General features: G+C 35.2%; 2 protein-coding genes across 19 annotated transcripts in view; one reads left to right on the forward strand and one right to left on the reverse strand.

The window, feature by feature from the left end:
* The window catches only part of LOC105193731 (laminin subunit alpha-2), a 148,880-nt gene extending 137,854 nt beyond the window's left edge, over positions 1-11,026 (forward strand). For 2 of the 4 annotated variants that reach the window (XM_011158297.3, XM_039451138.1), the window contains 22 exons: positions 327-498; positions 929-1,150; positions 1,327-1,580; positions 1,747-1,858; positions 1,943-2,087; positions 2,211-2,523; positions 2,714-2,874; positions 2,995-3,133; positions 3,386-3,623; positions 3,745-3,918; positions 4,081-4,247; positions 4,434-4,592; positions 4,684-4,832; positions 4,990-5,277; positions 5,486-5,654; positions 5,891-6,310; positions 6,439-6,621; positions 6,872-7,206; positions 7,514-7,820; positions 8,109-8,547; positions 8,784-9,152; positions 9,259-9,401. In XM_011158297.3, coding sequence (XP_011156599.2) covers positions 327-498; positions 929-1,150; positions 1,327-1,580; positions 1,747-1,858; positions 1,943-2,087; positions 2,211-2,523; positions 2,714-2,874; positions 2,995-3,133; positions 3,386-3,623; positions 3,745-3,918; positions 4,081-4,247; positions 4,434-4,592; positions 4,684-4,832; positions 4,990-5,277; positions 5,486-5,654; positions 5,891-6,310; positions 6,439-6,621; positions 6,872-7,206; positions 7,514-7,820; positions 8,109-8,547; positions 8,784-9,152; positions 9,259-9,401 — 5,058 coding nt within the window. Of the gene's footprint in view, positions 1-326; positions 499-928; positions 1,151-1,326; positions 1,581-1,746; positions 1,859-1,942; positions 2,088-2,210; positions 2,524-2,713; positions 2,875-2,994; positions 3,134-3,385; positions 3,624-3,744; positions 3,919-4,080; positions 4,248-4,433; positions 4,593-4,683; positions 4,833-4,989; positions 5,278-5,485; positions 5,655-5,890; positions 6,311-6,438; positions 6,622-6,871; positions 7,207-7,513; positions 7,821-8,108; positions 8,548-8,783; positions 9,153-9,258 lie in introns of all 4 variants that reach the window. The other 2 variants (XM_039451137.1, XM_039451136.1) reach the window with 2 other exon arrangements.
* LOC105193730 (patronin) overlaps positions 10,559-14,067 on the reverse strand; it is a 63,821-nt gene continuing 60,312 nt past the window's right edge. For all 15 annotated transcript variants that reach the window (XM_039451144.1, XM_039451151.1, XM_026137822.2 and 12 more), the window contains one exon: positions 10,559-14,010. In XM_039451144.1, coding sequence (XP_039307078.1) covers positions 13,866-14,010 — 145 coding nt within the window. In that variant the 3' untranslated portion in view covers positions 10,559-13,865. The remainder of the gene's footprint in view (positions 14,011-14,067) is intronic.

Here is a 14,067-nt window from a genome sequence, read left to right on the forward strand (position 1 = left end):
TGTACTGAGAGACAAGTGTATAAGGATATGAGCTAGAGTTGATACAAGATAAATTTCTTACTAAGGAACCTTCGCGTGAATCTGCATGATGTTTACGAATTTACATTTTTCTTTTTACTTATCTACATCTGCTGTTCATGCGAATGATTCCTGTAAATTGAATCCTTTTTTTTGATATAAAGAATATTCTGACATTTTTCAAATAAAATTTGAAAAATAATTGATAAACTTATTTAATGTAGGTGGTTTTTAATTTGTATAAAAGAATTAAATATGTTAATGTTTAATGAATTATTTAAACGACATTGAAAATTAACATGTTGCAGAACTGCAAAGAAAACACGATTGGTACACATTGCAACGTTTGCGCTGACAGTTTTTACGGTCATCCGGAATTCGGAGGTTGTAAGCCATGTCCATGCCCGCAAGCTGATAAGAGATTTTCGAGTACCTGCGTGGTTCGTACGGACAACGAACCCATTTGTCACTGCAAGCCAGGTACATAAACAAGAATGTGAAAATTATGCGCGTATATGAAAAAAATTACAAAAAATTTAAAACATTTGTCTAATTAATTTATTTCAATATCTTAACTCTTAGATCTTCAAACAAGATGTCTAAATTTTATGTTCTTTAAGATTTTAAATTACTTAACTTTGTTCTCTTTACACAAAATAAAATTTGCAACAAACTCTTTATGTTAGAATTCTATTTATAATTTTATATTTTATTGACCATCTATTTCAACATACATTTTATTTACGTATGTATTCTGATTCTTTAAGTGTTTTCTACATGTACATGTTACATAAAATTATAAATGAAAAATTTTGAAAAATCCTGAATTCTGATGCGAATTGTAAATGATCTGTAAAGTGGGCTTTATATTTTTTATTTTTCCCGTGCATTCACCTTTGGCTTGCCGCAGGTTACATCGGTAGAAAATGCGAACGTTGCGCCTACGGCTATTACGGCTCTCCCGGCCTTCCGGACGGCAAGTGCGTTCCATGCAATTGCAACTTGGCAGGAAGTTTGAGCGACGCTTGCGACGGCGAGACAGGACAGTGCAAATGCAGGCACGGTTCCACGGGCAGAGATTGCTCCCAGTGCACGGCATATCGGCACGTTTATATAAACAATGTTTGCACTTGTAAGTTTATTCACAAATCGAACCATTATTTTTTAAAATTAAAATAAAATTAAAAAAGGTGTATGAGTAGATCTAGAAAATTCAAATTTGCTATTCTATTTTATTAATCTTTGCACGATACACTGTACCGCACAAATTTATCATTTTTATTACATTACGTTGTACAAAATGTTTAGCATGCAATGACAATTGTACGGGAATTCTGCTCGATACTGTTGCGAATCTATCTGAGGAACTGGCCGGAGGAACGGGCCACATAGCAGACGGATACATTCCACCCCCTTGGGAAGAATTGTCGTACATCGATTCCAACGTGACTGCATATTTTGAGGAATTGGAGTTGCAAACTCATTTGCAACAAAGAATGAAAAACGTGCCGTGGCTTCATTACAAGAAGCTTGCGGATGATGTTGAATCTTTGTTAAGAAATGTATGTCTCTTTAATATTGTTAGATATATAATAGCATAATTGTGATTTAAGGAATATTATGTAACAATATACAAGTATATAAGTAGCTTTTATTGAAATCTCAAAATTATAGATCGTCTATAATGGGTTTTAATAAATTTCTTGTATTTTATTTCAATTTACGTAGTTCAACAAGCTTGCAAAACATGCTGATACGTTGAAGACCAAGAGCGGTGATTTGAAAAATAACATTTTTACCGCAAAGATCATGCTCGATAATTTGAGAAAAAATATAGGAGGTATATATTAAGCAAATTATTATTAACACAATTGCGCTGCAGTGTTAGTTCTTTTAAAGAGTAATTTTTTTTCTCAAACTCCAGATACAACTTTGGAACTCAATCAATACAGCAATGATAATAGAAGAATAGAAATCAAAAAAGCTTTAAAAACTGCGAAGTCGATCTTGAATTATCTTAAGTCCGTTGACATAGCCAGCAGAACCACAGAAGTTGAAAACTTCCTTGAGTAAGTATTGTTTCAATTCAATAAATAATTTTAACAAATTTAGGACGTAAAAAGAGAAAAAGAGAAAAACATTTATTTTTTTTAAATAAATCGTTAATAAATAATGTGTTTTGAATTAATTAGTGACGTTACCAAATACGTGGCATGGCTAAATTCTCTTTATGACGCGACTGAACCTTTGGCGGCCGTCCAAGATGATGTTAAAGATTATGAGATAAAGTTGGACGATATACGAATGATTATGGAAAACACCATGGAAACGCTGTTCAGTTACGACAGTTTGTATAACGGTATCAACGGGACATTTGCGGAGGCCAAGAATTACTGCACTCGTATCGGAATGCTGCACGACGAAACAAACGAAACAATTACCGAGGGAAAGAATCTTGTCGATGAGGCTCAAGGTCTACTTGTTGATGCGGAAAGCAATATTCAAGTAAATAGATATTTTAATTTTTTTTTAAATCAATTCTTAATAGTGATAATTATCAGAAAAATTAATATAGATGAAGAAACAGATGATATGTATAAAAAACTTTAAATTTTTGTATTGGCTTTGTCAGTGTATTTTGTCGCAAATTAAAGATCATAAACATTCTAAAAACTTATTTTTAAATAATTTTTAGGATCTCCCAGACTCACGGGATAAATTAATGTTTTGGATGGAGAAGCTAAGCATGAAAGAAGAACTCCTATACCGATTAAATTACGAGTATGACGAGAAGTACGTAGTGCCGGCAGTGCGACACGCGAAGAATCTGTCTAATTACGTGGATCAGTATGTCAGGTGAGCATTTAACATAATTAATTTAATCGACAATTACATTGCATTGAATCCAAAACGAGCGATGTTATCTCAGCGATATAATTGTCGATTTGATAATGTGATAACATTTTTATCGGGTAGTTTGTTCGCCGAAACGCGAGATATTGCGGCCAGTCCATTGAAGGCAAGCCAAGCCTACAAAAACATTGTTGATGGCCTGTATGCGGCGAGGACCACTGTACTGGCAGCCAAGGAAATAATCGAGGATGTGCACGAGAAGGTAAAAAATGATCATGTGATTCTTTTTAGACTTAGTATTTTCAATTTTCTCTGCATTAAAAGTTGTAGTCGATATGTCAAAAAATTATTATTCTATGTTTTATTGCTTTTTATATAAATAATTTCTTGAATTATAAATAATTATATCAATTTAAAATTTAATCTGTGATTTTTTTTGCTTTGATTTACTTTGATTGAACAGTTTTATAATTTTGAGAGTCGGCTATAAATATAATATAGATGTTTTTTCAAGGCTTTTTCTCCTTCGGGACAGAAATCGCTGTTGGATAATTCCCAGGAAGTATTAACCAAGTCTTCGCAACAGTGGGAATTGGCAAAGGAGCACGGAAAACTAGTCAGAAACGCGAACGCCAAATTGGAAGGTCAGAAGCAAGCCGTGCTCGTGTTGAAAGATACGTTGAACAGCACTGGGATAAAGGACAACGAGATAAATGTGAAACTGCGAGAGTTGCAGAGTAATAGTAAAAAATGTAAATTTATATTTACAAGCTGATGTCATTATTAATAATACCAAGAAGTTCAAATGAAAGAAGTTTTAATGTATTAATGAGAATTATCATTAATGTATTAATAAAAATTTTTTTTAAACAGTACATGAGAATTTACTGGATATCTTTGAGGATAACAACGAAGTAGTAGACTCAGTCAAGAATACGCAACAATTGATCGACGATTACAAGCAAGGCATTGCCGACAGATTGAAACCGAAATTGCACGAATTGAAACGTGAAGGCGATTCGAAGATTGGCCTCGCCAGTGAAAAATGTAATATAATGTTTCTTTTTAAAATTAATGTACATAGTTAGCAGACAAATATTAAATAATTATATCGTTCATTAATTATAATATTAAATTATTAACTATCGTAAAAATATTTGTAAAAAGAAATAAAAGTTATAAACTGTAACAGAAGTATTTGTATTTTAGTGTCAGAAGCGTTAAGCAATATTAAGAAAGCCGATGCGAAATTAATAAGTCTATCGAACGCTGCGAAGAAACGAAAAGCTGTTTTCGACAAGTGGAACGATACATTAGCTTCGAAACTGCAAAATCTCAAAGACAAAATTGCTGAAGCCCGAAATACTGCTGAAGGGGTAAGAATAAATTTATTATATATTATTCTTTCATTGGATATTTTTTATATAATTTCTTAATTTGATATAAAAAAATTTTTAATAATTAAATTATATGATTGATAATATACAGCATTGAATAATTAAGGTTGAATAATTGTGATAATTTTTAAGATGCAAGTTTTTATATCTTCTTTTTATTCGTAGATTCGCGTTTCTCTGCGATCGGTAGAGGGTAAGGAGTGTATCCGTTCGTACAGACCAATGATGCTGCAATCCTCGTCAACGACGTCGATTGTGATAACATTTGCGCTTCCAACCGCACGCAAAGAGGGTTCTCTATTTTACTTGCCCAGTGGAATTAATGTACGTTCAATACTAATATTTATTTAGTGATTAAAACAATTACTTTTATGCATAAAAAAATAAATTTGAAGTTTTTTTTTATTTTTTTCAGGATGATTTTGTCGCTCTAGAGATAATTGACAAAAAGGTGCGATTCCTGTGGAACGTTGGTGGTGGTACAGGAATATTAATACATCCTGAAGTTCTCGAAAGCGGCGATTTGCAGAATGACAGGTTTTGGTATCGAATTGAAGCTGAAAGGTAAATAATTGGAATTTTGATATGTATATAAATAATTTAATTAAAAAATAAACAAATATCGATTGAAATTTAGTGATTTATAAAGAATAATTTATAGAGTTATTAATTGATACCAAAGAAAAGCTAATTTGACATAATCGATTTTTTTTAATTTTAGAACGCGGCACACAGGCAAATTGAACGTACACAAACAAACTTCAACGTCTGGAAAATATCTCCCTGTCATAAACATGACCAACTCCGAGTATGGTCGTTTCGATGTTTTACCTACGGACCGAATATGGATAGGAGGTATTCCTAAGTCGCAGAAAAGACCAACGGAACTGATCGCTGGTAACGGTCTTCCTGGTTGCATTCATCAAGTGATTCTCGATGGAAGGCAAATCGGTCTCTGGAATTTTATCACAACAGCGCCGGACATGGCTTGTAAAGCTTGCGTGGAAGGGTAATTTGACGTGAAAGTTATTAATCAATTTTCTCTTAAGCATTCACGATAATATTTTTTATTTGGTGCATATACAAATTATAAATTCTCTATCTTCTTAAAAAAATATGTTATGTATAAATTATTTCATAGCTCAAATTTTCCATTTGATAATCATTCGAAATGTTGCTTTTTCATTATTCTACTAATGTCGTTATTAATGTTACAGAGTGGAGGATGCCAAAGATGATATAGCTTACAGTTTTAATGGAGAGGGCTACGCCGTGAGAAATAGAGTCTCATCGGGTCCCTACAATAAATATATGTTTGGAGTCTCGATTAATTTTCGAACGTACGATGAGAACGCGTTGCTATTTTTGGCCATTAACAAAGATAATGTACGAATTTATTTATTTAAATTTTCTTAAGGCGTATTTTAATATTAAAAATATCTTTTGCCGAAAGAAAGTAAATGAGAATATATTAAATTTAATTTAATAACAGATTTTTTCTCATTTTCTTATGCATGTATATGTATGTGCAGTATTACTAATACTTAAAAAAACCTATTAAAACATCTAATTATATTTACACAATTCAGTTCAATTTTTATCGTATGATTTATTGTAAATAGAATCAGCACATCATGATTTTCCTTCGGGAAGGCAGAGTGATTCTTCATGTCGGCTACGGTGGAAATGTTAGTTTGGAGATGTCCTCTACTTACAAATATAACAACGGCAATTGGACAAAAGTAGACGCATTCCGTCAGTATCAAGTACGCAAAAACATTGAAAAATGCAGCCTTAGCATCGGCGGTGACAACGACAAGCGAATCGGTGTACCTTCGCCACAGCCCAGAAAAGAGGATATCCCGGATTTGGCTCAAGCAAAGTACTACATTGGCGGGCTGCCACCGAGTTTCCGCGCCGAAAAATTGGTATTACCCTCGCAGGTGTCGTTCCTTGGATGTATGGCCAATATCATAGTGCAGGAAGGTTACGATCCAATGGCCGAACAATATTACGGGGTGGAATCGAGTTGCAGTAATAAGGTACATAGAAGTGTTGTCTTTTAATTTAGTCTTCAAAATAGATCTAATTTTCAAACATTTTATTTGAATTTCTTTAAATGTTTACTATATCTATTAAAATTGAACGTGAATTTATTTTATTGTTACAGCCATTGAAGATAGTCGGATTTTATGGGGATGGATATCTCGAACACTCCGCATATACTCTGCGGAAGATCCACTCTGTTTTAAGCTTTTCCTTCAGAACTATGCAGGATGCAGCTATGCTTCTTCTCTCCACATTCGAGGGCCACGAAGACAGCTTAAACGATAATCTCAAGGAAACAGAGAAAGTAAGAGTTAATTTGATAAAATCACTTTTATAATAAAAAAAACCACTATAATAAAACTTAAAATAATATATTATAAATGCTGAAAAATAATTTGAAAAATTTACTTTAAGTCCGTAATAAAAAGCTATATCTTTACTCACAAACGTCTAAATAAAATACAAAATATTATGCAATATAATTTTTTTAAAGAGAAACATTTGCATATTACAATCAAGAAAATAAAATTAATTTATTTTATTAATTTTTTCAGAGAAACAGCTACTACTCCGTGTGCATTCTGAATGGACAAGTGCAAGTTCACTTAAATGCTGGCCATGGAGAATTGGTTCTTCGATCGAACAATACTTTCAACGATGGAAGATATCACTCGGTCACTATTATTAAGAATAGAAAAGAAGTAGAACTAAGAATCGATGATGCATATCAAACATCAGGAAGATTACGTAATAGTATGGCAATCAAGGCTCCCGGTTCGAATGGTGGACTTTTTTTTGGTGGATTACCAGCTCTCATCAATAATACGAAAATGATCGCAACTAACACACCACTATATGGTGCTATCAAGGATGTGATTTTCAATGACATGTAAGTCAAGAAGTCAAATTTGAACAATTACATATTATAATATTCGTAATTACAAGGAAGACAATTAGCCATAAATCTTTTAAATTTCGACATATTAAGAAATTATACTGCATATTTTATTTTATGAAATTTATAATAATCATGCTCTTATTTGAAAATTAAATATAAATGTTAAAGAAAAACCCCCACATAAAAAATTATTACATTATATTTTCGACTTAATTCTTTTGTAAGAAATTATAATCATTTCTTATTTACATAAGTTTGAAGACACTTCGTACAATATGATTTATTTATATTATTTTAGAATTCTTCGATTCGACGATGCAGTTAATTTTGATCATGCTTTAATTGGTCGTCCTGGACCGAGTATGGGAAAAGACATGCTGAATTACACGCCATCGGCGCCATTGTCTCGAGGGATGTCTACGCAACCCGAGGGATGCCAGAAGGTGCCTTATTACTCGTTAGAACCGGGTGCTCTGAAATTTGGCGATAAACCGCACAGTCACACGCAGCTCTATCTCAACTTCAAGAAATTCTGGGAGAAGAAATATACGATAGAATTCGATTTTAGGACATATTATCCCAACGGATTGCTATTTATCACTCCGGTAAAAAACTACATCATGATTTTATTAATGATTTTATTTCAAATTGGTTTGAACCATGTTATTAAATTTTATATATGTATGTATGTGTGTGTATGCGTGTGTGTGTGTGCGTGTGTGTGTGCGCGTATGTGTGTGCGCGCGCGCACGTGCGTGCGTGCGTGTGTGTATATATATATTTTTTTTATTTTAACAAAATACATTTTATAATTGTCCGATTTTTACAATGCCAATTTTATATATATAATTATATATATATATATAGTCTCTTATTAAAAACGCATATTACAGGGTCTTCGCTTAAGGCACTATTTAATGGTACTTATCCGGGACGGGCAGCTTCTTTTGGTAGTGAGAAGCAAACAGAGAAAGGAAATATTGTTCAAGACGCCGTTTAATGATGGTAATTGGCATCATGTAGTCATCAGCCACGAAGAAAAAAAGCTTACTCTATTAGTGGATACTCAGACACCGCGTGTCCTTAAAGTACCAAAGAAGATTGGTCTTGCATCTATGATGTACATTGGCGGTCTTCCGGAAAGCGGAACGCCCATCCCGGAACAAGTAGTCGTCAGATTGGCGACATTGAAGGGATGTATCAGAGGCCTGAAGATAAATGGAAACGTCTACGACATGGTAGGTTCCACCAGCAGAGCCTTCAACGTCGGCCAGTGCTTCCCGAGCGTCGAGAGTGGAGCATACTTCCAGGGCGAGGCTTATGCTATTTATCGTAAGTCAACAAAACATAAAAAAACTTAAAAGAATGTTGAATGTAAAAGAAACTACTTCAAATCATATTTTAATTTTCTTCAATTTAAAATTATGATTTTTTTGCTACAAAATATAACATTTTAATTAACGATGCAAAAGATACGAAGTAAAATTGCACTCGCATTTCAATATAAAAAAAATTGAATTTATTTTCACCTTGTTTTGATCATTGAAGTAACAATTTTATGTTTTTAGGAAACAACTTCGAGGTGGATGGGGTGCTCGAACTTCAACTGGAGTTCAGAACATCGGAAGTGTCCGGCGTGTTGCTATCGCTTACCGCACCCAGTGGTTCACCTTCTCTATCACTGGAACTCAACAGCGGCAAGGTGATCATGTCGGGTGATCTAGGCGACAACAATCCAGTATATGTGGAACAGGGCTTCGCCAGTCACTACGCAATCTGCGACAACCGATGGCACAGGATTCAAGCCGTGTACAATGACGAGGAGCTAGCGCTCAAGGTGGACGAGTTGGACCAAAAATATGGCCTGCCCACGAACGTCAATTATCATTTCAATAGCTCTATCTTCTCCGGTCCGTTGTATATAGGTGGAATACCAGGTAATTGAATGTTGCGTTAAATTACACATTGGTTGGTACATAGGCTTGCATGATAAACAAAAAAAGTACATAGAAGCAATTTAACTAATTACCTCATCGTTTCCAGCAACTGCTCAGAAAGGTTCACTGTTAACACGAGATCACTTTAATGGATGTATCAGGAATGTAATGATAAAAGGAGAGAGGCGAGACTGGACAGACATGGCTGAGCTACACAACATCCACCTAAGCTCCTGTCCGGTTCAATGATAACGCGCATGAAAAGAGGAAAAAACGATTACCTTGGCGTTTAGCGCTTTTAGTTCCAAAGACTACTCGAGGAGTTGCATCAGTTTTAACAATCGCACCGGGATTAACGTGCCATATATTCGCAGACGACGAGTTCTTTAAGACTTAACAAAGCCAAAAGATGCTAAACCGTAAACCGTTCCGTTAGACTAATCGTCGTAACATGAAGTTAAAAAAAGAAATGAAAGAAAAGACCGTACGCGTCGGTCTCGCCGTGGCAGACAAATGGCATGAACAATTTCGTCGTACGCACGCAAGCCATCCGTAACGCGTGCAGACGGTGAACATTTTATGCGTAAATAGCTGAGAACACTGCCATATAGTTTAATTATTCGCTGTAAGCCGCAAACAATTTGTACATCAGTATTTAAAAGCCATTATTTATTATCGTTAACGTAGGTCCGATCACGAGTGATCGTCACGTTGACGAACTAGCGAATAGAGAATAGCGCGATTACGTTTTGTACTTTTATAGTTAAACTTCTACCGGAGCCCGATATGTATGTACATTGTAAATTTTTGATATTTCAAAAAACATGCAAGTGCCCTGTAAAAAAAAGAAGTGTCCTTTAATCACGCACACAGAGAGATGATGTTCAAAGAATATTTATATCTAATATTCTCTCTCATACATAACACACGCACACAACTTTCTTGTTGAACTGTAATATATTACATATACACAAGGAAAATTAACAAATGACAAATTCGCTGTTATGTATAAAATATATAACAAGAGAAAATGCGAATGAGGCTGTGTCGCTTTGACTTATCCTCTTTAAAACACTCTTCTCAAGATTTCTATAAAGTGCCTCAGAAACTTCGGACGCAGCTTTATAAAATTTCATAATGCAATTTTATGTTTCTCTCTAAGACTGAATTATTGAACGTGAAAAATTGAAAAGTTCTGGATAATTTAGGCGTCAAAGAGAGAGGTAAGAAAACTTTATTCTTATAATATATACGAATAAAATTTTCACTTAAGATATTAATAAAAATTGAAGTTCTCATAAAGAGAGAAAAATCCAGATCTCTTAAAGAACTGCCACTGAAATACAATTGATGATATGGATCACCTTTATGTATACTCATCCGCGGAAGAATAAAAGTCTATTACAAATGGGTTATTAAATTTTATTAATGACATTCGCTGCGAAGATGCTAACAGTAAATTATGACCCAAATCTTACATGACGTACTGAATAAATATACATTATCGTCGAGTAGGTAGGTATACGTTTTTTTTTCGTTTTATGTGTATATAAAAACATAATATTTACAGAGACACGGATAGAAGTTCGAGAAATGATATATTCGTCTTGATCGTCAAAATTTCAGCGACAATAAAAATCGATAATTATTACGTAACAATAATCATTTATTATTAGTAAGCGCGATTTAACTGCGGCGTATAAATTTACGTCGTGCCGCAGTATATTCAATTTTGTGTGTGTGTGTGTGTGTGTGTGTGTGTGTTGTGTGTTGTGTGTATGCCTGGTTTCCCGTCTCCTTCCCGTCGTCTCGGTCTATCCCTTTTTTTTTATCCATGTTCAATTGTCGCATCCAAGTCTTTTTTCACCAGCTCACTAATAATATCTATTCTTCAAAAAATATAAATATCAAGCATAAAAGCGACCAATATCGAGAGACTTCTCTTAACATCATAACTCTGTAATCAATCCCATTTCCACAAGCCATTATTCTCGCTGGCTCTTAAGATTAATGACTATGTATATATTTATATATATATATATATATATTTATATATTAATTGCAATCAATTCATATATCTCTTTCTCTCTCTCTCTCTTCATTCTCCTCTCAAACATCGTCACCAAGGACTTACTGCAATTTGCACTCCATCTTAAAGATTCTTTTTTTTTATGGCGCGTACCTCACGTTCGATATTGTCAGGTCGGACTGTTTCTAAGATTCTCTATCTTATCGTTCTCTTTCTCTCTTCAATCATCATTATATTCGGATAAATTTACAACAGACGGGAATATATATAGAACAGTGAACTTTTCTCTCTCTTTCTCTCTTGATTACTACAATCTCGACGGAGTTTAATCTCTCTCATTACACGTGTCGAACGGCGAAACGCGGGACGATGAGGCCAAATTGACCGTCCCACGCAAATTGAAGATACATAGATTATCCCTCCGCAGTTTCAACTGTCGGAGAATACTGGATTTCGATATGTCGTGTTGTATTTGTAATTGTATCGTTAATAATCCTGTTTGCGTTACGCCGTGTCGCGGAATATGGAGGGTCTATTTATACTCGACACGATCATACGCACCGGGTCGAAGACTTGTCGTATAAAATAAGTGGAGAACGATTCCGGAGGCGGCGTCCACGTCATTATCGTGAACGAATCCCGCGGGACCAGAAAGAAAATAATCGTACAAACGATAGACCCCCGATATTGTCGTATAAAACATCTACTTGAATATGTCTACTTATCTCTAGCTTTTTTCTACAACATTGTAATGAAAGAAATATATATCCGACCGAAAAGGCCCGTTCAGCGAGATAGGAAGCCGATGTCAGTCCCATGCGAAAAGCGAACATCGAATTTATGGCACAATAAATTATAACAGTTCCTCCGATAAATTACGGACCGCCGCGTTCTCTGTTCGCTCGGACTGACTGAAGTTTCGCTGAGAAACGGCGGGGTATGTATCGCGTTGCCGGTGAATTTTACGAGGAAAACGTAATGTATAATGAACAAGACACGGTTTCAAAAAAAGTCAGACTGTCAATTCGTTAAATGTCTTTACGCACTTAGTCCAATTACATCATTCATAACATAAGGCTATATATTTTTTTCTTGTTTTTTTGTTTTTGAAGAAGGCAGAGTATGGCTCTCTGCAGAACTTGTGAATTTTCAAATAACGAAACTACGTTCGAAAAAAAAAAAACGCGGATAGACGGCGTCCATTCTCCGCCTTCCTCTTAAAAAACGATAAAAGTTGAAGCGCGTTTGGGAGGGAAAAGAAAGCATCGCGAGCTTTCTCTTCCTGACGGTCCTTCGACTTTGTCCGCGCGGCAACGATACTTACGCAAATATTCACTTTCTGTACACAATGATAACTACCTAATCCGTTCGACGAAACATATCGCTCGCGATAAAACAGCCGCTTCAGGATAAACTAATGTACGTGCGCACACATCACACGCATTTCTTTTTTAGATTAGATTTGAAACGTATAATATCGTAATTCGAGCGATCGTCTCAAAGAAACGGACTCAACGTATGCATCATACGCCCGGATTTACTGTAAGGCTCTTTCATCACTTGGTTCAGCTAATTACGCAACGAACTGATTTATTTACATGAGCTGTCGTCGTTCATATCTGTCATCACCCCACTGGCAAGGGTTTTTTCCCCCCACAAAAATAAAAGGGATGAGAGGGGAGACTGTAAAAATCGCGCTACGCGTTACAATCGTCAACAGCCGCGAGAAACGTACGCAATATGAGAAATCATTAATTCAACCCCGTTCGGTTGAGCCGCGTCAAGTATTCTGCCAACGCGTATCTCAATCGGTAAAATATCAATATAAGTATATAAAAAAAAAAATGTTCTCCGCAATAAAAAAATTTATATAAAAAAAAGAGGGCACATCTTTTGCAAGGTTACATTGCATTTTACATAAAATAAAACCAAGTTTAAAGTCATGATTTGCGCATGAGACATATCTAAAAATTAATGATCCCTCACATGTTTGTGTTTATTATACCTTAATGTATTCCTTAAAAAGTTTCAAACTAGATAATAATCGTTGAATAATTTAGAATCTCTAGCATAGCGAAGAATGGAAAGAGACCTATGCGAATCACAAATTACGCACACATACATGTACGAGAACACAAGCTGCACCGTTGCCAGCCTCCCACACTTTCGCTTCGTTTCGCAAAATAAATTTCAAAAAAAGAATAACTTTTGCGCGCATGTCCATGAGTCGTACGCCCACGCAGTCGCAACACAGCGGTTTACACGATTACAAGGCGGTTATATGACGAGAGTTAGTCCGCAAAATTAAGGAAAATGTGTATCTTAGAGATGTATTGACAACAAACCATTCTTATAAGTAGATACTGGTAATCTTATGACACAGTGATTAATGCTGACACTCAATGAAAAATGGATAACGCAAAAAAAAAAAACCCTTTTCTCTGGTGTGACAACACTCCCCTGGTGTTTTCCAGCCCTCCAACATACGCGATAAGAAACGTGAGACTCATGCACCGACGTGATTATTTATTTATTCGAGGGTCAGCACTGATCAGTTGTCCTTACAAAATTGACTAAACGCAACGCATTCGCATTAATTTAATATGGGCCTGTATTAAAATAGTAACTATGAACAACAGAGGGCACAGTAGCGTAATGTTAAGTGTGTGACCACTTGTGTAAAACTATATGACGAGCGGTATGTCCTTCTTGTTAGGTAAGTTCACCTTTTTACCTTGCCAGAGGCTATTGTGTATCGTGAAGGCATCTATGGTCACCGTCAGATGCTTCGTGTGAACTTGTGAAAAGCATTTTCCACTGGAATTGTATCTAGAGTAAAAAAGGCAACGTATGTAATGCACTAAGAAGCTCACAGGGACATTAATG

This window comes from Solenopsis invicta, chromosome 6 (assembly GCF_016802725.1).
Source record: "Solenopsis invicta isolate M01_SB chromosome 6, UNIL_Sinv_3.0, whole genome shotgun sequence".
NCBI classification, from domain to species: Eukaryota; Metazoa; Arthropoda; class Insecta; order Hymenoptera; family Formicidae; genus Solenopsis; species Solenopsis invicta.